Genomic DNA, 25,929 nt, shown 5'->3' on the forward strand with positions numbered 1-25,929 from the left:
CCTTAGATTTCTCCTGAGCCTACCACCTTTTATCTCATCCTATGACTCTTTGTTTTAGAAACTCCTCTGAATGGAAAGCTTGGAGGTATATAAATGTCTCTGTCATATTCCCCCTTTCCCCACCCTTCCTCTGGGGTCTACCTGTTTAGATATTTCGGTCTAACCCCATATGCTTTAGAATGAAGACCACGGACCATCTGAAGGGAGAAGTGTTGCATCCCCCACCCTCTCCAGGAAGAAATATTTCCTGATGTTGGTTCTGAGTCTTCCCCCATGGACTTTCATTTCTTGACTCCCAGTTCTACAGTTTCCTATCCAACAGAAAAGGTTTGAAGTTCGAGCATCATTAAAACCTTTCAGGTATCTGAAGGACTGTATCCTATCTCCCCCTGCACCTCCTCTCTTCCAGGATGTACATATTCAGATCCTTCAGCCTCTCCTCAGAAAATTGGGAGGTCATGGGGTCAGAGGCAGTGTTCTATTATGGATTAGTAACTGGGTGTAACAGAGGAGAAAGAAGGTAGGACTAAATGTACAGCTTTTCTGAATGGAGAAAGGTCGTTAGTGGAGTGCCTCAGGGGTCTGTACTGGGACCTGTGCTATTTAGCATATTCATAAATGATCTGGATCAAGGAGTGAGGTAACGAGATTTGCAGATGATACAAAACAGTATTGAGTCATTAAATTGACATCGGATTGAGAAGAACTGCAGGAGGACCTTGTGGACTGGGAGACTGGGCTTTTAAATGGCAGATGCAATTTAATGTGGACAAGTGCAACCCAACTACAGGTACAAAAAGGCTGGGTTGTGTGTGCTGCGTCGTCACTCAGGATATGCACGTCAGAGTCCTTATGGACAACCCCTCGAAATCTTCAGCTCTGTGTGTGGTGGGCGGTCAAAAAGGCAAATTGAATGTTAGGAATTACTTGGAAAGAAATAGAGAATAAAACAGAGAATATCATAATGTCTTTGTATAGATCCATGGTGTGACCTCATCTTGAGTACTGTGTGCAGTTCTGGTCACCCCATCTCATAAAAGACATGGCAGGGTGGGGGGAACCTTCAGTAGGAGAAGTCGTGATATCACTGTGGGCCTTGACTTTGAGACATTCTCTGCTTCGTTTCGCTCCCCCTCCCACTTCTCTCTTGGTGATCAGCCTGATGTCATCAGCTGGCAACAGACCGGGCCCGTTTAAGCACCAGGCCTGTGGCGTGCAGCCCTCGGTGTGTTGTAAGATGTCTGTTTCGTCTCGCAGTTTGACTCAGGGCCCTATCGATCATCGAGTATAGCGAATTGTGTATTAAGTCGTTGGGAATAGAATGCTGAGGCCACCACTCCCAGCCATGGACTGAATGTGTTAATGGGGCACTGTCACTCTCCACTGCCCCGGGGACCATAGGAGATGACTCCCTTGACCAGTAGGGAGGAGATCAAGGGGAGTCCATCCAAAACTCCAGATGATATTGCTTGGAATGATTTGCAGCAGAGAGAGACTTGGATGGGACAAAGGCCTGGTGGGAGCCACCCACCCCACCCAGTATGGGGTAGATTTTAAAAAGCATTTACTCGAGCAAAACTGGTTTTTGCTCGAGTAAATACACTTTACTCAAGTAAGTGGGCTTTTCAAAATTGCTACAATATATGCCATTGAATTGTCCATAGGATTTACTCATGTAAGTGCACTTTACTCGAGTAAATAGCTTTTGAAAATTGCTACGATAGTATGTCACATTTACATGCGTAACTCCTTTGAAAATGACCCCCTATATGAAGAAGGTTCTTCTGGACAGTGCACTATTGATGTTTTCTCTCCTAAGGCTGTTGATAGCATCTTAGTGCAGGCAAAAGTTTCCATTACCCTCTGCTATATCTCCTCCTAGTGAGGCACCTGGGGATATCGAAGGACCTGGGAATGGGTCTCTGATGGATGCGTGGTGGTGCTTACAAGACTGGAAAAGACTTTGTCCCATTCAGTTTCTCAGCTTTGTAAGTTCACGGAGGACACCAGGCTTAAACTGCAAGAACACGAGTTACGGAGAATTGACTTGGAGAGGGGTGGATGCCTTGCTTTCAGAGAGTCCTGATCTATCTACGTTTTTAGAAGCCTCTCTGGAGGATGTGCCAGTAGGGTTACTCTGTTGGTGTCCTTCTGTGCTGAGCCAGATGAGGACTCGGTACCCTGGAAATATTTTAGACATAAGGATTTCCTTTTTTGTGGTTTTTCTTGATATTTCTCTGATGACTCAGTGTCGGTGGAAGCCCTTCTAAATTTACATTTCTGATCCTTGGCATTTAGAAGCTTTTCTTAGGGATAACGCTGTAAAATAATTGATGTCATCATTGTAACTCCTGTTATGGGTGTTGAGGTGAAAGGTTGGTCTCTGAGATTAGATGAGGCTCAGCTTCTCCCTTTCTCTTGTTTTTCACAAAAACATTTCCTTCCCCCTCCCCCTGCTTTTTATGATGGACTCTTGAGTTGTGATTTTTGCCTGTTTTATGGTTCTTGTATTACCTTTTATTTTCTCGGCAATGCTCATCATTTTCTGTTTTTATTTCATTGTTGTTAATGATTTTTGAAAAACTTCAATACTCACAGTCACAGTCCCACCAATACCAGGCTCTCTCATTCCCAAGGAGATTCCCCCCATGAAGTGGTGGTCCCCAGTCCTCCCAGCCTGTCAGAGGACACCACCCAGGAGGCTGGAAAAGTATCATTGGCCAATCATGCCCTTATGCCCACTCTTTCGTATAAAAAAAGGACTAGAAGTTAGCAAGTAGCACATTTAAGACTAATCAGAGAAAATTATTTTTCACTCAATGCACAATTACGCTCTGGAGTTTGTTGCCAGAGGATGTGGTTAGTGTAGCTGGATTTAAAAAAGGTTAGGATAAGTTCTTGGAGGAGAAGTCTATTACCTGCTATTAATCAAGTTGACTTAGGGAATGGCCTCTGCTATAGCTGGCATCAAAAGCACGGGATCTTCTTAGTGTTTGGGTAATTGCCAGGTTCTTGTAGTCTGGATTGGCCACTGTTGGAGACGGGATGCTGGGCTTGTTGGCCCTTGATCTGACTCAGTATGGCATGTTCTTATGAATTACCTAGACCAGCAGACCTCCAAGGAGCTCTGAAACTCCATACTCCTTTACCCAGCACTTAGAGAATTTGCAGCAAATCAAACAATTCCCACTCTGCACCACCTTATACTGACCCCAAAGAGATCTCCCCAGCGGCTCTCCCACATACACTCTATTAAAGGAATATACCCAATCCCCTGGATAATCCCTGTACACCACCTTATACTGACCCCAAAGAGATCTCCCCCGGCAGCTCTCCCACATACACTCTATTAAAGGAATATACCCAATCCCCTGGATAATCTCTGTACACCACCTTATACTGACCCCAAAGAGATCTCCCCCGGCGGCTCTCCCACATACACTCTATTAAAGGAATATACCCAATCCCCTGGATAATCTCTGTACACCACCTTATACTGACCCCAAAGAGATCTCCCCCGGCAGCTCTCCCACATACACTCTATTAAAGGAATATACCCAATCCCCTGGATAATCTCTGTACATCACCTTATACTGACTCCAAAGAGATCTCCCCCGGTGGCTCTCCCACATACACTCTATTAAAGGGATATACCCAATCCCCTGGATAATCTCTGTACACCACCTTATACTGACCCCAAGGAGATCTCCCCCGGCGGCTCTCCCTCATACACTCTATTAAAAGAATATACCCAATCCCCTGGATAATCTCTGTACACCACCTTACACTGACACAAAGAGATCTCCCCTGGCGGCTCTCCCACATACACTCTATTAAAGGAATATACCCAATCCCCTGGATAATCCCTGTACACCACCTTATACTGACCCCAAAGAGATCTCCCCCGGCGGCTCTCCCACATACACTCTATTAAAGGAATATACCCAATCCCCTGGATAATCTCTGTACACCACCTTACACTGACACAAAGAGATCTCCCCTGGCAGCTCTCCCACATACACTCTATTAAAGGAATACACCCAATCCCCTGGATAATCTCTGTACACCACCTTATACTGACCCCAAAGAGATCTCCCCTGGCAGCTCTCCCACATACACTCTAGTAAAGGAATATACCCAATCCCCTAATCTCTGCCCCCAACACACACATGAAGCTGGTCAATGACTAAAATGGTCCATTCAGTCTGTCCTGTCACAATCATTTTCCTCTTTCTCTCACTCTCTCATATTTTGATAACTGCTATGGATTTGGATATGGCAGGTTATAATTTTTGAAATATTAAATAAAAAGTTCTTCCTCATGCATGGTTGGTTTTCTACTGTTTTTATTTTTTTGCCAAGCAAAAAATTAATAAAACACAGCTAAATAGAGAAGAAGAATGGGTATCCAGCACCAGACAATGCAAGAATTCACAAAAAAAAAAAGAAAAGCTTGGTCTAATACAATCTCTTAAAAAGAACACTCTCTTGATTTTAAAGACTTACAAAATGACACGAGTCCCTTTCTTGGTAATACTTGTTACTGTAAGTGAATATAGTAATAATTTATCCTGGAAGTCTGGGTTCTCTACAGCCTGCAAGAATATCTCTTATCAGACAAATGTAAGACATATCTCCAACAGAGGCTGAAGACCGAGTGTGCTCTCTTCTGCAGAAGGCAAAATCCCAAACTGAATAAAGGAGTGCACGGAGCCGAGTCACATGGGTTCTGGGAAGATCATGAGAGGCCTCAGCAGCTCACATGGGGTCTGGGAAGATCATCTTTGGTCTCAGCAGCTCACATGTGGTCTAGGAAGATCATGTGTGGTTTCAGCAGCTCACATGTGGTCTGGGAAGATCATCTTTGGTCTCAGCAGCTCACATGTGGTCTGGGAAGATCATGTGTGGTTTCAGCAGCTCACATGTGCTCCAGGATTATTATAAGAGGCTTCAGTAGCTCACATGTGGTCTGGGAAGATCATGTGTGGTTTCAGCAGCTCACATGTGGTCTGGGAAGATCATCTTTGGTCTCAGCAGCTCACATGTGGTCTGGGAAGATCATGTGTGGTTTCAGCAGCTCACATGTGCTCCAGGATTATTATAAGAGGCTTCAGTAGCTCACATGTGGTCTGGGAAGAACATGTGTGGTTTCAGCAGCTCACAAGTGGTTCAGAAAGATCATGTGTGGTCTCAGCAGCTCACATGTGGTCAGGGAAGCTCATGCAATCTCAGCAGCTCACATGTGGTCTGGGAAAATCATCTTTGGTTTCAGAAGGTCACATGTGGTCTAGTAGGATCATGTGTGGTCTCAGCAGCTCACATGTGGTCAGGGAAGCTCATGCAGTCTCTGCAGCTCACATGTGGTCTGGGAAAATCATTGGTTTCAGAAGGCCTTATCATATAGTGAGCCTTAGCTCCGCTCTATGGATCCTGGAGTATCCTCGGGTATCGTACCATCTTTCCTTCCAAAGGTGGTCTTGTCTTTTCATCTGAATCAGTTGGTGAAACTGCCATCATTCCAGGAGGAGGATTCCAAGGAGCTCAGGTGCCTAGATGTCAAGCGAGTGCTCCTTCGATTTCTGGAGATTACTAACGACTTCCGCTTCTCAGATCATTTTTTTGTCTTCTGGATAGTCCCAAGAAGTGGAACTAGGCTTCAATGACCACCATTGTCCAATGGATGAAGAAAGCAATCTCTACCATGTACATTGGCATGGGGCATTAGCCCCTAGGCGATATTAAAGCTCATTCTTTCCGAGCTCAAGCAGCTTCCTAGCCAGAAAGCCAAGCAGTCTCTCTGCAGGAATTTTGCCGAGCGGCCTCTTGGAAGTCTTTGCACACTTTTGCGCATCACTATCACTTGAATCTGCAATCAACGACCTCGGGTTCTTTTGGGGCTCGGGTCATTCGAGCTGGGATATCAGTGGCCCACCCTATTAAAGGGAAGCTTTGGTACATCCCACGGTCTGGACTGATCCTGGTACATACAGGGAAAAGAAAATTATTTCCTTACCTGCTAATTTTCTTTCCTGTAGTACCATGGATCAGTCCAGACGCCCACCCTAAGGATTTTGCATTTTTTTCTTTGGGTTAATCCTTCAGCTTGACTGTGTAATCCTTTGAGGACCCGTTTGGGACTGACTGAGCGTTCACATTGCATGTTTGCCTATTCAGATTTACAGTTTGATGTTCAATTTAGATGATATTCATTTTTGTATTGATCCATCCAAGGGGTTTTTCTTTGTTGATTGGATATTCTTAGTGCTGGGGGTTTGCAGAGGGCGCACCAGTCATGGGGGACCGCCCTCTCGGTTTTTGCTCTGACTCCATCTGCTGGAAGGGGGACATAACCCACAGTCTGGACTGAGCCATGGTACTACAGGAACAAAAATTAGCAGGTAAGGAAATAATTTTCTTGTACAGTAGGGCAGTAATGGGGAATCTTATTGATATGTGTTGTGTTTAAGGTTGCTAGGTTGGGGAGTGCCACAAAGTCTAACTTTCTTTCATTTCTGCTTATTGAGCACGCAAATTAAAGCTGCAGTCAAGGGCTTGGCCATCATTGCACTGTAATGTACTTAATGTAAATCGGTTATTTACTCTCTCGGATAACAGAAGGACCAGGGGGCACTCCATGAAGTTAGCAAGTAGCTCATTTAAACCAAATCAAAGAAAATTCTTTTTCACTCTGTGCATAGTTAAGCTCTGGAATTCATTGCCAGAGGTTATGGTTACAGCAACTAGTGTAACTGGGTTTAAAAAAAGGTTTAGATAAGTTCCTAGAGGAAAAATCCATAAACTGCTATGACAGTAATTAATAAGCAGTTAATTAATAAGTAATTAATAAGTAGTTTGAGATTTAATGTTTGGGTACTTGCCAGGTACTTGTGACTTGGATTGGCCACTGTTGGAGACAGGATACTTGGCTTGATGACCTTTGGTCTGACCCAGTATGGCGTTTCTTATGTTCTTATGTGGTCTGGTAGGATCATGTTTGGCCTCAGCAGCTCACATGTGGTCTGGTAGGATCGTGTTTGGTCTCAGCAGTTCACATGTGGTCTGAGAAAATCATCTGTAGTTTCAGAAGGTCACATGTGGTCAGGGAAGCTCATGCAATCTCAGCAGCTCACACGTGGTTTGGAAAGATCATCTTTGGTTTCAGAAGCTCACATGTAGTCTGGGAAGATCATCTGTAGTTTCAGAAGGTCACATTTGGACTGGGAAATCATGAGAGGCTTCAGCAGCTCACATGTGGTCTGGGAAGCTCAAGTAGTCTCAGCAGATTCAGATTCAAATAACTGTATTAGCAGGATAATGTTATATGTGGTGCTGATTTAAATCAAAAAGTAGGAAAGGCAAAATCTGTACAATTATTACTGTGGAGTAAAATTACAGGTCACGGAAAGTATAACAACATGGACAAAACTCGGGTTCTGGTACTAGTCTCTTTTGTCCCTGGTCAGGTTTCATGGCTGGTCGGGTGGCAGGATCCCTCAGATTTTGCTGCTGTAGCTGCTGTTTCTCCTCTTTTCCCCAGGATCATAAGAGTTTTTCTTGCTCCTTCTTTTTTTAATGTATTTATTTACTTCTATGTTTTAAAACCCTTATAACCCACACCCTCCAAGGTACGGGGTAAAACAGAGCGTGCAGAAAAAGTGCTGTGGCTGCCGTCCGGACAGAGCGTAGGGGACACCGCCTCCAGACTGGGGCGGGACGGCGCAATGAGGCAAGTTTCTTTTAATATCGTATTGGGACCACTTGCTTTTCTGGCTTTATGGTTCTGCTTTTATACCGTTCTGAGGGTGTCGAGGGACGTTTGTTATTATGTGATTGGGTGGGTTTCTGATCTTGTGTTAGATCTTCAGGTTTAGTCTCTTTACAGCAGGTCCAGAAGTGCTCAGTCCATATTTTTCCATTTTGGATTGCTAATTTTGGTTTGAATTTGGGTTTAAGTCCCTGCCACATGTCCCCGAAGGGATTATGATCTGTGGCCTCCTCTATTTCCGCATGTGTTCAGATTTTTTTTCCGGTTTTAGGGCTGTTTTGTAGTTTCTCAGATTGTGAAGGCAGGTGCTACATCGATCTTCTGTGAAGGACTCTATGTGGGGTTTTTTTCACTGAGAGTCCTCTTAGTTTTTGTATTGAGTTTTTTGACATTCCTTATGAGAGCAGGCTGTTTTACACGTCTTTTGCTTGATCTGGTTTTTAAATTATGGTTTGGTAGGAAATGATTCCCTTGCTATTCTGGGGAAAATTGCATTTATGTCTGTAATTGCTTGGTCTGTGTCTTGCTCTGGTGTTTTATTGCTGACTTTTTCTAAAGATGTCTGATAAGGTGAAATTGAACCTTATGTGTTAAATTCCTTTTCTCTAGTCCTGCCAGACCAGTCTGGACAAGTGAGTAATATCCCCTGTACCAAAAGACAAAGACAGAGAATAAAAGCTGAAAGCTTAGCTTCGCTCTCCCTACAGGGTCTGGTACTGCCTGCAGCTCTTCCATCTCCCAAGAAAACGAAGACAAGTAAACCAATTGTTTGCCTTTGATTCCAAATCATCACCACACCAAACCTGATACAGCCCAACACACTTAACTCCATGGTTATTAACTGCAGAATTAGATAATCCCTGCACCAAAGTCATGATTAGGCAAACGTCTTCAGAGTGGACCATAATGCATTCACTGTCAAACTGAGAGCCCTTGATTTTCCTGGGTAGATCCTGGACAGAACTGACAGGACTAAAGTAATGAAAATTAATAGCTATGTGTCAATTCCAAACACTTGTCTGCATTGGCAATAAGGACTGCTTCTAGCTCCTGCATGGGCCCCTTCATCCCAAACCAAACCTGACTCAACAGGATATTTGGGGGTTATTAGATTCCCTCAGCTTCTAAACCTTAGCTAATGGTATAACAACCACTGCTGTCACCCCAGGGGGGGTCTTCTCCTGAGCTATAGGCAGAATTTGTGGAGTAGTAGATGAATGGCTCTGGCCTTTAGCATAGACCTGGGCTAGGAACCTGTGACTATACCTGGAACTTATCCACTCAAGAGAACTGAGCAACCTCTGTGGATCCTAAAGGACCTAACTGTAATCTACAGTCTGATCTTGCCTTCTATTTCAACCTCTTGACTCTTCTCTATCCTTTTTTTAAACATTACGACATTATGCAAACTAACAACCATCCTGAGGATGTCTGACATAGAAAAGGGAAGCAAAGCTAGTATAACCATACTTCATGCATTCGCTACTGGCCATACAAATGCTAAGGGCCCCCTCCCTTATGGAGCCAGTTCTCAGAGTGAAGGACAATCAGCCAGCCCTTGGCTGTCATCCAATAATCTACTCTCAGATCAGCCCTGGCTCTTGGAATAGGGAGACTGACCCAAGGACATCGTCTTAAGAGCCAGCAACTTCATCTGCTTCACCAGTAGAGATACTGCTACCATCTACTGAGAAAGAGGCTAAAGAGCTGAAAGCAGTACTTGACCTTTATGGGGGTGGGGGAGTCAGCTTTGAACTTTTATTCTCTGTCTCCATCTGCTGGCAGGAGGACATAACCTACATGTCTGAACTGCTCTCTACATTAATGGCGGGGGTGGAAGGGAATTAGAACCAAGAGCTAAGAGAAGCAGATAAGTATGGGAGAAGAAATGAGGGAAGCTTGCTGGGCAGACTGGATGGGCCGTTTGGTCTTCTTCTGCCGTCATTTCTATGTTTCTATGTTTCTATGTTTCTATGTTTCTATGCTCTGGCATGGATGATAAGGAATTTGCATTACTTCCCATATGCACTTTAGAGGGACTCTGTGAAGATTTTGGGGTGGGCCATTAAATGCTGGCATTTGTTATGATCTATTGATATATATAGGACCATCTAATGTGATATGATAGCTAAGACTGGGAGCTGAGAGTCAAGGCATACTACTCTTTAATGCCCATGTTCGTTATAACAAACAACCACATTTTGTCCCTGAATTGAGCTGAAGGTAAATCAGCCCAGAGTGTCTCCCCTTCTCTGCCATACAAGATATGCAGTCCTAGAGATTCACATAGATTAACGAATCTCTTCCCATTAGTGTTAATTATGTTGTCATAATTGTTCCTTACTAAAGTAAGGTGATTTTTACTTAAACATGTGCTTGTTCCAATGAATGGGAATAAAGTCAACTTAATTTCCTGTATATATATTTAGATCCACAGTTCCAAATATCTGTCCACTGACAGTACGTCACCTACCCCTTCTGCCCCCAATTAACGTTGTCTGCTGTGGTGGTAACGTTTCTAAAAGTGTTGCTGTGGCCTTGGGTGGATGGCTGTCGAGAACGTGGCAACTGGTAGGAAGGATGATGATAGTCCTTCTAAGGCCAATAGGGCTTCCGATAGTAAAAGGGCTTCTTAAATTGTGGATAAAAACGCCACGAGCTGGAGGTTGGATCCACATCCATAAAGAGTGACTGCACAGAGAGGTTTTTGGTCCTTTATCTGGGTGAGAGTCCTTTAGTTTGTCACTGATTTTCAGTTGAACAGGGAAGATCCACTAACTTGTCATGGACATCCTCTTGGATGCCACTGGTGCCGAGCCAAGCTATTCGACACTCCTGCAATGGAGGGTGCTGATGTTCTCGGCGCTGTGTCAAAGCCTTCATATACTGCTCTCAAGAAGTGATGCAAACAATTCCTCCATGTCCAAAAGGGATTGTGGCATGATCACTTGTCCTTCATCGGATCAGCCAAAAGGCTTATGTTGTTGTAAGCACTCATACAGATATTGCACCATGTAGAATCTGTGCTGTTGGATCTGGGTCAATAGCATTCATTCTTGAAAAACCTTTTTACCAAAATCATCCAAGAGTTTAGGGTCCCTTCCTTGGAGTAAATTGGAGTGGAGTCTGTTCTTTTTTTTGCCCTGTGCATGGCTGACTCCACCACCACATAGTTATGCGGGAATTATACTATCCCATAACCAGGAGATTTTTGGAGGTGAAATTGTAGGTCCAGTTTTCGTATTGCAATGATACATGAAGAAGGGGTCTCCCAGAATTTCATTAAAGATTTCTGTAATACTGGGTGAGATGGAAAAGTGTTGGGCTCACTTGGTAGCTCTAGGATGCACGGTGGGCTCATAACTTCAGTGCGGGGATCTGGTTCCTTCCAAATCTCACTCTGTAAAAAAGAACTCACCTTTTCCACAAAATGTGAATACAAAAGGTCCTCTGGAGGTGAGGAATAGTCTGGCGGGTCAGAAGGGATGCCGTTAGTGCTACCCTGGGACTCCCCGGGGAAGGTAGCATAGACTCTCTGATCTCGGGGTTGATGGTGAAGGATCCCAAGAAGATGAAGATGGAGGAGATAGTTTATCCCGGGGATGCTCTGGGTCAGCCCTCAGTGACTGGGGTACCCTGGGCTCTGAGAGATGAATAGGATACACTGGGGGGGAAGTCAGAGAAGAGGTTTGTGGAAACAAAGATGTAAAAAATTGCTTACAACGTCAATGATTTGCTCCATTGCTTGTTGAAAGTATTAGGTAGGAGAAGTGTGAATAGGATCCTCCTGTTCTATACCTTGCTTATCCAGTGCAGAGACTGGAGCCAGAGGTAAGAGAGAGAAAATGGGCTGAAGAGTAGGGAGTCTGAACCCCTGTTGCCATAAATTGGGAGTAGTGATGGAATCTGGGTCCATGGTGGAAGCTGAAGCAGTGCAGTGATGAGATGAGACATGAACTTCGGCATCCTTGGTGGTTTACTACCAATTGCTAGTATGTCCAGTGGTTGAGGAGATCCCAAGGGCGGGGAATGTTCCCGCCACTCTTTCTGAAGATCCTTTGGAGATGCAGGAGTAAAGAAAAACTCTGCCGATGAGCCTGAGGTCAGAGGAGAATGGGCTGAGCCTCCTCTGCCTGTGCTGAGAGGTGTGTAGAAGGCTCTATTTCCTGTCTTCTTCTCCCTTGCTTATGCACTTAGGTGCTTTTGGAGCCTTGACTTTAGATGCTCGGTGTTCCTTCTTCAGCAATTGGTGCGTCTTTCATGGAGCATGATACATTTGTCCCGATGAATGGTACATCTCCACCTGTGCCATGTGCAGTTATCCGCACCATGTGCGACGTCTCTTGCACTGCATGCGCCATCTGCGGTGCCATGTGCACCATATGCTTCATCTTCAGGGTGAATAAACATGTGGATAAAGGTGAACTGGTAGATGTGGTATATTTGGATTTTCAGAAGGCATTTGACAAAGTCCCGCATGAGAGGCTTCTAAGAAAGCTAAAAAGTCATGGGATAGGAGGCGATGTCCTTTTGTGGATTGGAAGCTGGTTAAAAGACAGGAAACAGAGTGGTCAGTTTTCACAGTGGAAAAAGGTAAACAGTGGAGTGTCTCAGGGATCTGTACTTGGACCGGTACTTTTTAATATATTTATAAATGATCTGGAAAGGGGTACGACGAGTGAGGTGATCAAATCTGCGGACGACACAAAATTATGCAGAGTAGTTAAATCTCAAGTGGATTGTGATGAATTGCAGGAGGAATTTGCGAGACTGGCCTTCCAAATGGCAGATAAAATTTAATGTGGACAAGTACAAAGTGATGCCTATAGGGAAAAATAACCCTTGCTGTAGATACAGAAATGTTAGGTTCTATCTTAGGAGTTACCACCCAGGAAAGTGATCTGGACGTCATAGAAGATAATACATTGAAATCGTCGGCCCAGTGTGCTGTGGCGATCAAAAAAGCAAACAGAATGTTAGGCATTATTAGGAAGGGAATGGAAAATAAAACGGAAGATGTCATAATGCCTCTGTATTGCTCCATGGTGAGACCGCACCTTGATTACTATGTGCAGTTCTGGTCACCGCATCTCAAAAAAGATATAGGTGCACTGGAAAAAGTGCAGAGAAGCGCAACCAAAATGATAGGGGCATGGAACAGCTGCTCTGTGAAGAAAGGCTAAAGAATTTAGGGCTGTTCAGCTTGGAGAAGAGACACCTGAGGGGGGATATGATAGAAGCCTACAAAATCATGAAAGGACTTGAACAAGTTAATGTAAATCGGTTATTTACTCTTTCAGATAATAGAAGGATCAGGGGGGTACTCCATGAAGTTAGCAAGTAGGTCATTTAAAACAAATCGAAGAAAATTCTTTTCACTCAGCGCATAGTTAAACTCTGGAATTCACTGCCAGGGGCTGAGGTTTCAGCAGTTAGTGTTACTGGGTTTAAAAAAGGTTTGGATACATTCCTAGAAGTTAAATCCATAATCTGCTATCACGGTAATTAATAAGCAATAGTAGCTTGTGATCTATCTAATGTTTGGGTACTTGTGACTTGGGATTGGCCACTGTTGGAAACAGGATCCTGGGCTTAATGGACTCTTGGTCTGACCCAGTATGGCATTTCGTATGTTCGTATGTACACTGTGTGCCTTGTCTTCGGCGCAGTGTGCGCTGTTTTCAACAAGGAATGCGGTTCTGGATACATGATCTCTGGTGCAGGGTGAGGCATCTTCTGCACCTTGTGTGTAGAAATTGTCAACTTCGATGCCTCGTCTTAAGCCCTGTGTATTGCTGGTTTGATTCGGGAACCGACCCTGCTGAGGCCAGCTGCTGCTTCGGGTCATGAGGCTGACGCCTCCTCGCTCTGCCCAGCTCTGGAAAGGATCGCTTACCTTTCCTGGTGAGGTAGATGGAGAGATAGATGAATGGCTGGAGGCTTCCTCAGCCCAGAGCCCTCTGTGCTCTGGGGACATTCTGCCACAGTCGCAACAGGTCGCTTGATTGTGGTTTGGGCCCAAACACAAATAGCTGTAGCTGTTGGCATCTGTGATGGGACATAAGGGCCACAACTGCAATACTTGAACCCAGCAGTCTTTCTTTGAGACATGGTTGTATTGAAAAGTGCTGTGTGGGGGTTGCTGAAGCAAGAAATATTTGACGAGAGTGAGGAGAAAAAATACGGAGAGCCAGAATCCACGTCCATGCTGAGGAAGAAAGCAAGCGGTGGCCTCCAGGCCGCAGGAGGAGCAGTGGCAACAGCAACGGCGGTAGAACTGGCGGTGGCGGCGGCCACCAGGCCCCGCTGAGGTGAGAGGCTGCTTGTGGGCCTATCCCACAAGCAGAATCGTAACAATGGATCCTCGGTGCAACCCAGTATGGCAACTTCTTTTGTTCTTAGAGATGTACATGCATTGGCCAGCATGGGCCAGTATAAGGAGGCAGGATGCGACTGCCTTCCTATCAGCTGGCACAGAGAAGAAAATCTGCAGCAGTGGGACGGCAGCATCAGATTAATGGTGCAGGAGAGATGGAGGAGAGTAACTGGGATTGGGGAGGAGAGGGAGCATGGTGGTCAATACATTAAAAATAAAAGGGGAGCCATACATAAATTTTGCCCAGGGCCCTCAAGTAGTTAAAGTGGCCCTGGTTGAGTCTGATCTTAGTCTCTCCAATTCACTGTTAATGCCCTCTTAGCACTCGCATTGTGTGAAAGGGAATTTCTTGTTGGAGTCCATGGGGAAATTTTATGCACAGGGCAGTTGTCACAATGCACCTGGAGGTTCTTTGTAATCAGGCCCATGGCACTCAATATAATTTAAATAATTTCTGTATCTTTCTGGCACAGTTTCTTGGCCTTTGATTGTATCATTTGTGGTACCTGTGTGCATTTCCTGGTGTGGTGAGAGGCAAACATTCCTAATGATGTATCCTCTACATTTATTGAATGAGAATGGTCTCTCCTGGGGCCGGGTCCTCGGATGGGTTTGCTTTGCATACAGTATACCTTGACAGGCATGAACCTCATTCCTAAACCAGGGTATACGGGGAATTATCTCAATCACTTGTATTTGCTGCTAATACTCTTCTTGGTATTTGCATTGGCCAAAGCAAGTCTCCTTCTGGAGTTCATAAGATGTAATCTTAACAGGCAACATATCAAGTTGCACTTGGAAATTCTTCTTAATCAGACCAGTGTCACTTGATATGATTGGAACTATTTCTGTATCTTTCTGCCACATTTTCTTGGTCTCTGATTGCATCTCTTGGTACTTAAGGATCTTTGCTTTCTCCGTGTAAGTCACAGAATAGTGGCTGGGTACTGACAGCTCTATCAGCAATTCCGTTCTTGTGTTTCTCTCCTTCCCTACAATATCTGGTTTTCACGCATTGTTCTTTCTGTTTGTGGGAATAGGAATGACCCAGGTGATTACAACTTCTTTGATGTCCCAATGCTTGTTTGGAACACCAAAGTTATAATATTTAAACAGCTCCCAATGAATAAATCATGCTACCTTGTTGTGTCTCTCTGTATATAGGCCTTCTAACATCAATCAGCACATCACATCCAGCAACAAGATGTGACACCGTTTCCAGTTACTCATCCGCTGTCCACTATCCTGAGCTGCAGTTAGCAATCTCTCATCCATAGGTCTGAATTCACCTCTCCTTAACTACTGCTGGTTCAAATCTTGATACACGTGAGGTTGCAGAAGTAGCTCTCTGTACTTCCCATTGTACTTATGCTTCTGCCAATTATCCTTCCTTGTTTGCTGGTCAGATTCTTTAAAGAGTTTCTTCTCTTGTCTTGCTAATTCTATAGCTCGTTTCCCTTCATCTACTGGTGGATCTTCAGTCATTCCCTCCATTGGGTGGAATGATTGTCCTAGCTGAAGGACTAAGAAGGATGCTTGCTTGTTTTCAGCCTGCTCCTCACAAGGAAGCTTTTATTACAATCTCTTCATGAACCGTTTCTGTCCTGTGTGAATATTCTGGTGAGATATTAACCTATCTTTCATAATGAAATTTTTTTCATATTCAGAACAGGAAAATGGTCTCTCACCATTGTGTATTTTCTGGTGACACTTCAGCTTTGCCTTCTGAAGGATCCTTTTTCCACACTCAGAGCTGTAACATTTATTGATATAAAATCAATTATTACCCACCCTTCCAAAGTACAGGGTGATGTACAATACAAATATTCATAATAGTGGAGAAGTCATGACAAACAAACAAAACAATATAATAATATAGCAACATAACACAGTAACATAGTAATGACAGCTGAAAAAAAACCCCCAAATAGTCCAACCAGTCTTCCCAGCAAACTTAAAATAGTATTTGCCACTCTGTGCAGGTTACCCCCATGCTTCTGTTAGGGGTAGTGACTGCTGCCCCATGCAGGTTACCCCCAAGATTGTGTTAAGAGTAATAACTGCTGCTCTATGCAGGATACCTCAAAGCCTTATTTTAAGGATAGCAATATTAAAAATGAAAACGAAACAACTGTTAAACCCATAACAAAATTACTGCTAGCAACATTTTTAGAGCGAGCAGCCTTCCTGATAATTCATACAATGCTGCTGCTTGAACGTGCATGGCTTTGGACTTGACCATAGAAGCAGCCTGCACTTTTTCTCTAATGTCTGCTTATCAGTACCCCGCACTGTAAAAGTCAGGGCCCAGTGTTGGTTATTGTCTGAATCCAAATCTCCTTTTCTTCCACTTTTGTCACTTGTGTGGATTGTCTGGTGCCGTGAGAGATGAAATGTTTTCCACATTTACTACATGAGAATGGTCAAGCGCCAGTGTGTGTCTTTTGATGTCCTCTGAGGGTTGCCTTCTGAAAGAAACATTTCCCACACTCAGTACATGTAAATTGCTTATTCCCTGTGTGGATTTTCTCATGTCGTGAGAGGTTTGTCTTCCTATTGAAATGTTTTCCACATTTAGTACATGAGAATGGTCTCTCTCCTGTGTGGATTTTCTCATGGTCTGAGAGGTATGTCTTCCTAATGAAACATTTTCCACATTTACTACATGAGAATGGTCTCTCCCCTGTGTGGATTTTCTCATGCAAGGTTAATATATACTTAGTAATGAAGTTTTTCCCACATTCAGTACATATAAATGGCCTCTCTCCTGTGTGGATTTTCTGGTGAGATAGTAGCATATCCTTTCGAATAAAGCATTTACCACAATTAGAACATGAGAATGGTTTCTCTCCTGTGTGGATTTTCTGGTGCAAGATTAGTAGATACTTAGTAATGAAGCTTTTCTCACATTCTGTGCATGTAAATGGTCTCTCTCCTGTGTGGATTTTCTGGTGCAATAGTAGTAGATTCCTAGTAATGAAGCTTTTCCCACACTCAGAACATGTAAATGGTCTCTCTCCTGTGTGGATTTTCTGGTGCAATATTAGTATATGCTTAGTAATGAAGCTTTTCCCACATTCAGTACATGAAAATAGTCTCTCTCCTGTGTGCATTTTCTGGTGTCGTGAGAGGTTTGTTTTTCTACTGAAACGTTTTCCACATTTAGAACATGAGAATGGTCTCTCTCCTGTGTGGATTTTCTGGTGTTGTGAGAGGTTTGTCTTCATAGTGAAACTTTTACTGCATTCAGTGCATGAGAATTTTTTTTCTCCTGTGTGGATTTTCTGATGTCGTGAGAGGTATTCCTTACTACTGAAACATTTTCCACACTCAGTACATGTAAATGGTTTCTCTCCTGTGTGGATTCTCTGGTGTAAGATTAGTAAATGCTTAGTAATATAACTTTTGCCACACTCAGTACATGTAAATGGTCTCTCTCCCGTGTGGATTTTCTTATGTCGTGAGAGGTTTGTATTTCTATTGAAACATTTTCCACACTCAGTACATGTAAATGGTCTCGCTGCTGGATGGATTTTCTGGTGCAAGAGTAACAGATGGTTAGGAATGTAGCTTTTCCCACACTTGGTACCAGTAAATGGTCTCACTCTTCTGTGGAGTTTCTTGTGCAAGATTGGTATATACTTACTAATAAAGCTTTTCCTACACTCAGTACATGTAAATGGTCTCTCTCCAGTGTGCATTTTTAGGTGGATATTTAGATTGTTCCCCTCTCTTATATTTTTCTCATATTTATTGCATTGAAATGGAGTTTTGAGCGTGTGGGACTTTTTGCAGAATATCTTACCAAAGCTTTTTCCACAGGAGTTGCACAGAAAGGATTTATTCCCTTTCCCTTCCTTCTGGTGGAAGTCAGAAGTTATTTGATCTCTGTCATTAGTCTGGAAGGGTTTCTCCGCATTCAAGTGTCTCTGATGCTCAGGGATGACTGTGCTGTCCCTCTCACACTCAGTGACTCCATCCCGTGAGTCTCCTGTAGGGGCTCTCGGCTTCTTCTCAGATTCCTGCAGACTATTCTTTGTGTTTCTCCTCTCTGCCCCCTGCGAAACATTCTCAAAGTCATTTCCTGATTCTCTTGAGATCAGTCCTACTTCCAAAGGATATTTCTGTTTATTCTTCTCCTCCTCCTTTACATTCTGTGTGATCTCTTCACGTGCTGGTGCTAAAAGAAAACATTCAAGTATTAGTTATCAGATAAATAGTTGTGATCCTATAATCATTGCTCTGGAATTGTCACAAAGTTTAAAAGTGAGAAGATGGTGAGAATGAAAGATAAAGAGGTCATGAATGTAAATTAGCTTGTTGGAAACAGAGTGGGCATTCCATATAGAAAATGAGAAAGAGAGAGAAGAAGGAAGAAAGAGGGGATAGGATAAGCCTGGAGGAGAATGGAGTTGATGTGCCCATATAGAATGAGAGTTACCATAACGGGTCAGGGCTGAGATTGATACTCCTGTGGGAATTTATTTTAAGCAGTTATTTAGATTATGTGAAGAACTTTGTACCGTGATAGAAATTAGCGAGCCAGAGAATCACTAATATTACTAGTGTAATTATTTGATATAAGACCTATAAGTTCTGAGAATAAATATGCCATTTTTCTTAGAATTCTTGTAACAAGAAACAAGTTAAGAGATCAAATATATTAAAGAGCAAATACTCAGGAGGCTAATGGTGCAGATATCAGGGGAAAACAAGACAGTAGCCATTTGGTCACACCTGTTTGCTGATGTGATAAGAACAGACAGTTGGTGCCTCAAGAACACAAGGGAGTATTCCAGAGAAAAACTGAAACTAGGACCAACTTCAAACTAACTATTTGAAATCAGAGAAAGAACAGAGCAGAGGAAAAGCTTTTGGACATTATAAGTGATTAATGAAGTGCCTGATGAACTGTTCCTGGTTTTTCAACGTTGTGTTTCCGTCCTTCCAAAGATATATCAGACTCACACTAGAAACTGTGAGGGGAAGTATCATTGTATATATTCTTTATTGCAAACGCTAATCTTGTATGCTTTTATTGTTTATTCTCAGACTTATAAGTAGAACTTCTATACTTATTTGTGTGTGATGTGTATTCTATGACAAAATAATCACCAATTCTCCTACCCACTACAACTCACTGCTGAGGGGAAGAGGAGAGGAGAGGATAGTAGAGAAGTGGTGTGATAACAGTGACAAGGTGAGACGCTCTCAGAGTGAGAGGTGATGGCTGACTAAGAGGAGGAAAAAGTTGAACAGTGGACAGGGCAGAAGACAGAATGGCTGGGGAGATGAATAATATAGAGAAAAGGAGTCTGATATGATGTTCCTAATGGACTGCAGTGGGGTATAAGTTTGGAGAGGATTTCATCAACACTGCAGATTTACTCACATCTCTACAGCATCAGACTCCACAAGGCTCTAGATTATGACTTCAATCCCTTTATCCCCTATAATTTGTTTTTAATGATTTAGTGTGTCTTTTTTTACGTTATTTTATTATGTATATTAACAGTTGTAAACCATTTTGACCAATGTGTGTTGTAAAGGCAGGGTATAAACATTTTTAAATAAATAAATAAATGTCATGGAGCCTTAAGAACCTAAGAGAAGAGAAAAATGATCCCCTGGAGTTCACAGTAAGTAGCTGAGCTACAGCCTTCTCTTATATCAGGCTCGCTGGTCAAAGGAGTACAGGGTGGCAAAAACCCAAATACCAGGTGGTCTCTTTGTCCTCCAGGAGTCCATAAGTGAGACAGCTAGAAGTATGCAGACAAGCTGCAATCTCCCCAGTGTATTTGTGCATGGCTAAATATGTCACAGGGGTAATGACCGCTATGGAGGAATCTCAGGCCTCTTCTATCCTGCTGTTCAAATTCTGCTCTGTATCTGGGCTTGTGGGATCTGTAGTCCTGGTTCTATTCCTGTAGGCTCAGTCTGGGACCAGAGGGAGTGCTGAAAGCAGAACCTTCATCTGCAGGTGGTAAGTTGGACTTGCTGGGAAAAAGCACTTAAACCATGACAAATAAATTGTTGGAGAGTTAAACTATTATTGGCTGTTTATATTGTGTGCAAGTTTTAAGGTGAGTATTTTTTTGCCCTTGTTAGAACTGTGACTTTAATTCTATGAGCTAGTAAAAATTAGTATTCGTTTGCCTGTGTTAGGATTGAGAATTTGCAAAGCTCACTTACTTGATATGAGAAGATGCGCGTACTCATTTCTGGGCAACTAGTCAGTGATTTGATTCCCATCCTCCCAAAAGGAATGTGAAGAAAAATCTTAACTTCAGGTCGTTAATTCATTTCGTAGGGACTCAAATTTGTTTCATTAGTTTCAAAAGAAAAATAGTTTCATTTGTTCATTCGTTTCTTAGTAAAGTCAATGGGTGAAACATTGCAGTTTATTTAGGCTTCAGAATAGTGGTTTTCTTATCAATTCTTATGAAATTTGTAGAAAGAAATCATCAGAAGGTAAAAGGAACTGCAAGGTGCTTAGACCATTGCCAAGTGGCACCAAACGTTGCATAAATAGCCTAAGGTTCTGCAAAGGGATTCCAATATTTGCAGGAGTTCTTCAAAGCACCAGGAGAGCAGCAACAAAGCAAAAAGAGGAGGAAGAACACTGCAAAGGGCAAAAGGAGGACACCAGCAATAGTGACATGAAGCCTTGATGGCATCACAAAAGAGTAAGATCTTCTTGCTGGCATGAAGGTGGGCACAGAATGTGAGTTTCTAGAGGGCCACCTTTGGAAAGCACCAAAGTGTTGATGCTCCTCAGATGCCAGAGAAGATGTTGCTTAATACAGACTGCAGGATGGTGGCCACTGAAGTCAGAATCCACGAAGGAGTATCAGCTTAACTGCTGAACCAACTAGCCTGAGGAGGGCTGCAGCAAACAAACAGAGCAAGAGTTAGCAAGCGGCACAGGGGAAGGGGATTTGGAAGGAACCTCATGGACAGTTGGAGAAGCAGATCTACCACTAGCATATGCTTCTATTAAATAGTAAAAATCAAGCGGGACATAGAGGGGCAGGAAAAGCCAATGAGTGATGCAGCATTCATGCAGAACAACGAAGGCCTGAGGAGGATCAAAAGTTGACAAGTACCATAGGGGAAGGGGGATGGGAAGAAACCTCCTAGGCAGTCACAGCCATAGCAGGGGATGCCTGTCCTGAGCAGGGCTGTAGCTAGTGCTACCTTGCTTGTCCACCAGTCCAGCTGCATATACTTATGAGAAAGACTAAGCCATGCACCTTATGAGCACACATTGCCAGTATAGAGAGACTGCAAATGGGCCATGGAAGGCTCATCTACATATGATTCCCAGCAGCCCCTGGGAGAGAGGTCACAGCAAACGATCCAGGCTTCAATCTCCACAGCCCCAGCTTCCAGAGGCCCTGCACATCTTCCAGCAGAAGAGGACTGGAAGGCTGTTTTCTTCATTCGGATCCCATTTCCATTTCTTGAAAGATGTTCTTCTAGATATTATAGCCTCTCTCATATCACCTTTCAACCACAGTGGTAGTCGTTTAGCCTTCTTTCCATCCTTTCTAATGCGTGGAATACATCTGGTCTGGGCTTCCAAGATGGTATTTTTAAACAACATCCATGCCTAAGCTAAACTCTTAACCTTTGCAGTTGCTCCTTTCGGTTGTTTCCTAACCATTTTCCTCATTTTATCAGTCACTTTTTTTAATGTTAAAGACTGTCACAGTAAACTTCTTTTTTGAGCTCCCTCCAGTTATTAAGTCAAATTTGATCATGTTATCACTATTGCCAAGTGACTCCAATACTGTTACCTCTCATCCCAAATCCTGTGTTCCACTAAGGACCAGGTCTAAAATAGTTTCCCCTCGTGTTGGTTCCTGTACCCTCTGATATTAGTAACTTATTATCTAATTCCAAACTATCTAATGTATCCACAAATAAGGAAGGATAGTTGATCAGAATAGTGGGAGTCAAATATACCCGGCAAATGACCCAATTTGGATTAGTGACAATTAAATCTCAATTTGCATTGAGATATCCGATTGCAACATTCTCAAACTGAGAGGTTTCTTTGCAGTTACCAACCACCCACCCTCCCCCTTCATAGTATCCTCGGTTGGGAGAAAAATCTGTTAATTGTGATTAAGCAATTCTGCACGTTTCCCTAAGCCAGGATTAAGCAATGCAAACAATATCAGGTTTCTTGTTTAAAAAGCTATCAAAAAAACCCAGGATTTTCTTTTTAATAGCCTGGGCATTAACCAACTAAATGATGAGCTTAGAGAAGCAATCTTTAATAGGAGAACAATTCAGTGGCACATTTACAATACTTAGCTGGCTGAGGCAGGCGGTGAGGAAAAATACCAGCATGAATACTCCTCCCCCAAATAACAGGAATGGACTCACCCATATGACGACTATCGGCAACCAAATAACTTTGAGAGCCACAGTAATTAACAACGAACGTGTGTAGAAAGAGGCAAGCTCCTTGTGCGCGCTCCATCGGCGCAGGGCGCCTGTAGTGTCCTCGCCTTCCCGAAGTCACCGGCACCCAGAGCTGACCTCAGTAGTGGGATGGGGCTACCAGCCCTACCGGCCCGGAGGGGAGAAGGCAAGCAGGCCAGACGGGAATGAAGACGGAAACTCGCCGATGAAACGGGAGGCTCAGGTGCAGCGTTCAAGTCAAGACGGTAGGACCTCAAGCTGATTTCCCAGCTTTGGGAGAGCCCTACTTCCCCAATTAGGGGTAGCAGAATTAGAACCTGCTAGCCACACTCTCTCAGCCACGGCAGAATCCCTGGGCCACTGAAACCACGTGTGGTATAAAAAAGCTGCAGATAGAAATCAGATCCTTCGTTGGAGTGGTTTTGCAGAGATATGTAAACAGCTGAGGGGAGCGTAGTTTGCCAATTCATTGACACTTCTTCTTGTACTTTTATCGACATAGCTGGAGAAATACAAAAGTTCTCCACCATCCTCCATGACCTCTCCCCATCAAGTTCACATTCCCTTACAGAATTCCTAGGATTGGGATTTTCTTGATGCAGGGGCCTGGTTTGGAGGTTTGGGTAAGAACTTAATGTCCAAATTGTTTTTATTGCAGTTTTTAATGACAGTTTTATCGTCCTATGCCTTGGCTGCCAATGTGCAAGCGATCTCTGCCGTCAGTCTGCCTCACATTTGATAGTTTCTGCATTAATGACATCCCCCCTGCCTGAATCTGAACGCCTTTCTGAGGACCTCTAACCAACAGATTCATATCACTCCCCCCCCACTACATCCCAGAATTCAACCTGCTACTAATAGGCCTCAAATAAATGCAAGGTCTCATCTTATGACCAGACACTTCACCACCCCCCCCCCCCCCCCCCATGATGAGTAAGGATCCGAGCCTACCAATAGCTCCATGGGTCAGGCATGCTTAGGGCCCACCTAGGACACAGGAGGGAGGGCAGTGGTTCTGGAGCTTACTGCATTATGTCACAATATTAAATATGATACAGGGAGGAATGTAGAGGCACCCTGCAGAGATTTTATGATAAATAAACCTGTAAAAGGTACATCCCTAAGCAGTGAAGCACAGAGGAGCAATATAAAGGCCACAGTACGAGCCATCATTCATGAGTAATGGATTGCATTTTGCTTCGTATTAATACAGTATTTGTACGGCAAAGACAATATGAAACAGAAGTTAGACGCTTGTTAGCACTCAGTGTATTAAAACGTAGAATAAAGTCCAGGGCTACAGGAGGCCTGCAGTAGCTTTGCTCTAAGCTCATTTTACATAATTTTTATACCACTATTTAAAAAAAAAAACTTTTTGGACATACAACCGGAGCAAAGGAGGATGTTACACATTACATCAATAGAAATGTATTGATTATACAGAGGCAGAGACAGGCCATATAGTGGAAAAGAAAAGAAAATTACAGCCTGCATACCAATAAAAGCTGACATAGGTTAAAAATGTCTTAAGGGTAGCACAAAAAGGATAAGACAAACCTGATAGAATATGGTAAGGGCTATATTTATATATTAAAGATAAGAAAATTTGCATTAGCCACTTGTAGAAATGTTATTCATATCAACCACTTAAAAAATGTTTTGCTTATTAAGGTTCATTGTCTTTCCTTGCGTCCTGACAGACCAGTGACCTGTGCGATTCTCCCTCCCACCAGCAGATGGGAGCAGAGTGCAAAAGCTTCCTCTCTGACGTCACTACCATAAAGGCTGGCCCAGCAGAGGGGAGGTCAGTAGTCTTTAGCCAAAACGTGGCTTGTTGCTTGTATTCTTATATCCCCCTTTTTTTTCTTTTAAATTTAAGGAGACTTATCAGCTCATTACTTGGCCTGCTCCTTTGTCTGTCTTGTCCTCCCGTTGCCCTAGGGCCCTTCTTACACTGCTGGACCAGCAACGTCTGTGCTCCGTCCCATCTGCTGGAGACAGAGACTACTGCCCTCCCCTCTGCTGGGCCAGCCTTTATGGTACTGACTTCAAGAGAGGAAGCTTTCGCACTCTGCCATCTGCTGGTGGGAGAATCCCATAGGTTACTGGTCTACCAAGAGGAAGAGGACCTAGCTAATTCATTGGTTTGCGGATTAGAGGTGTCAAACTCTTTAACTCTTTGTATCAACAAGTGATCACGGAGTCTGTTTCTGTCCATCTTGCATGGTAAAATTATAGCAACTCTCCATAAAATCTTATTTGATTTTTTTAATAAAAAAAGACTTTTCTTTTCTACCTATTCAGTATTAAGAGGGTCTTGAATAGCCCATATCAGAATGTGTAAACAGGGAATGGGTTTTTTTATACCTTCAAACCACACTAGGACCAGGGGACACTTCATGAAAATAGCAACCAGCAAATTTAAAATAATTTTTTCAAGCAAGTTCTGGAGTCCTCTGGCAAGAGATGCGGGTAAGGCAACTTACATAGTGGAGTTCACAAAATGATTTGACAAGTACTGAAGGAAAAGTCCATAAACAGTTATTAATCAGGTAAATTTGGGAAAGCCATTGCTGAGAGTGAGATACAAAAAATAGCTCAACTATTGGTGATCTGGCCGGCTACTTGTGACCTAGAATGGCCACTGTCGGACACGGGATGCTGGGTTTGATGGACCTTGGTCTGACCCCGCATGGCATTTCTTATGTTCTTAACTTTGTGGAAACTCTCCAGCAAGTGTCCTCATGTGAGATATCAAAATATATGTAAATCTGTTCTGAGGCTCCTTATCTCAGCAGAAACAGGGGATACATTTCAGACAGATTGGAAAGGACTTGTGTCAAGTGAAAAAAACCAAACAACCAATCTCAGGTACCAGACAGAGCAATGCAGGAGCTGCAGTCAGGATAAAGTCACAAATGAGCTTCAGTAAATTAGACCCTGTGTCTGCTGAAAATGCAGATAATGCAGTCCTTACCGAGGGAGATGAGGGTCTCATAATTCTCCTTCATAACCTCCCTGTAAAGCTCCTTCTGCCCTTCATCTAAATACCCCCACTCCTCCTGGGAGAAATAGACAGCGATGTCCTCAAACGTCACCGGCACCTGAAACACAAACCAGAAACACTCAGAGGGGCTCAGCGTGATGAGATCTCAGCTGGATTTATTCTCCTCAAAATTTACCAATGTATTTCATGCATTAAGAAAGGTGGAAGGAAGGCAAAACAATTACCAGCATGGTTAAAAAATTAGGTGAAAGAGGCTATTTTAGTCAAAAAAACATCCTTCAAAAACTGGAAGAAGGATCCCTCTAAAGAAAATAGGAAAAAGCAGAAGTATTGCTAAGCAAAAAACAT

General features: G+C 43.3%; 1 protein-coding gene across 1 annotated transcript; it reads right to left on the minus strand.

The window, feature by feature from the left end:
- Nucleotides 1-15,894: 15,894 nt before the first annotated feature.
- LOC115083614 (gastrula zinc finger protein XlCGF26.1-like) lies at nucleotides 15,895-25,606 on the minus strand. The gene is made up of 2 exons (XM_029587535.1): nucleotides 25,552-25,606; nucleotides 15,895-18,321 (listed from the first exon to the last, which is right to left on the minus strand). The coding sequence occupies exons 1-2, from the start codon at nucleotides 25,583-25,585 to the stop codon at nucleotides 16,565-16,567; spliced, it is 1,791 nt and encodes a 596-aa protein (XP_029443395.1). The 5' UTR covers nucleotides 25,586-25,606; the 3' UTR covers nucleotides 15,895-16,564.
- Nucleotides 25,607-25,929: the final 323 nt, after the last annotated feature.

The sequence above is a fragment of the Rhinatrema bivittatum genome, chromosome 2, assembly GCF_901001135.1.
Source record: "Rhinatrema bivittatum chromosome 2, aRhiBiv1.1, whole genome shotgun sequence".
NCBI lineage: Eukaryota > Metazoa > Chordata > Amphibia > Gymnophiona > Rhinatrematidae > Rhinatrema > Rhinatrema bivittatum.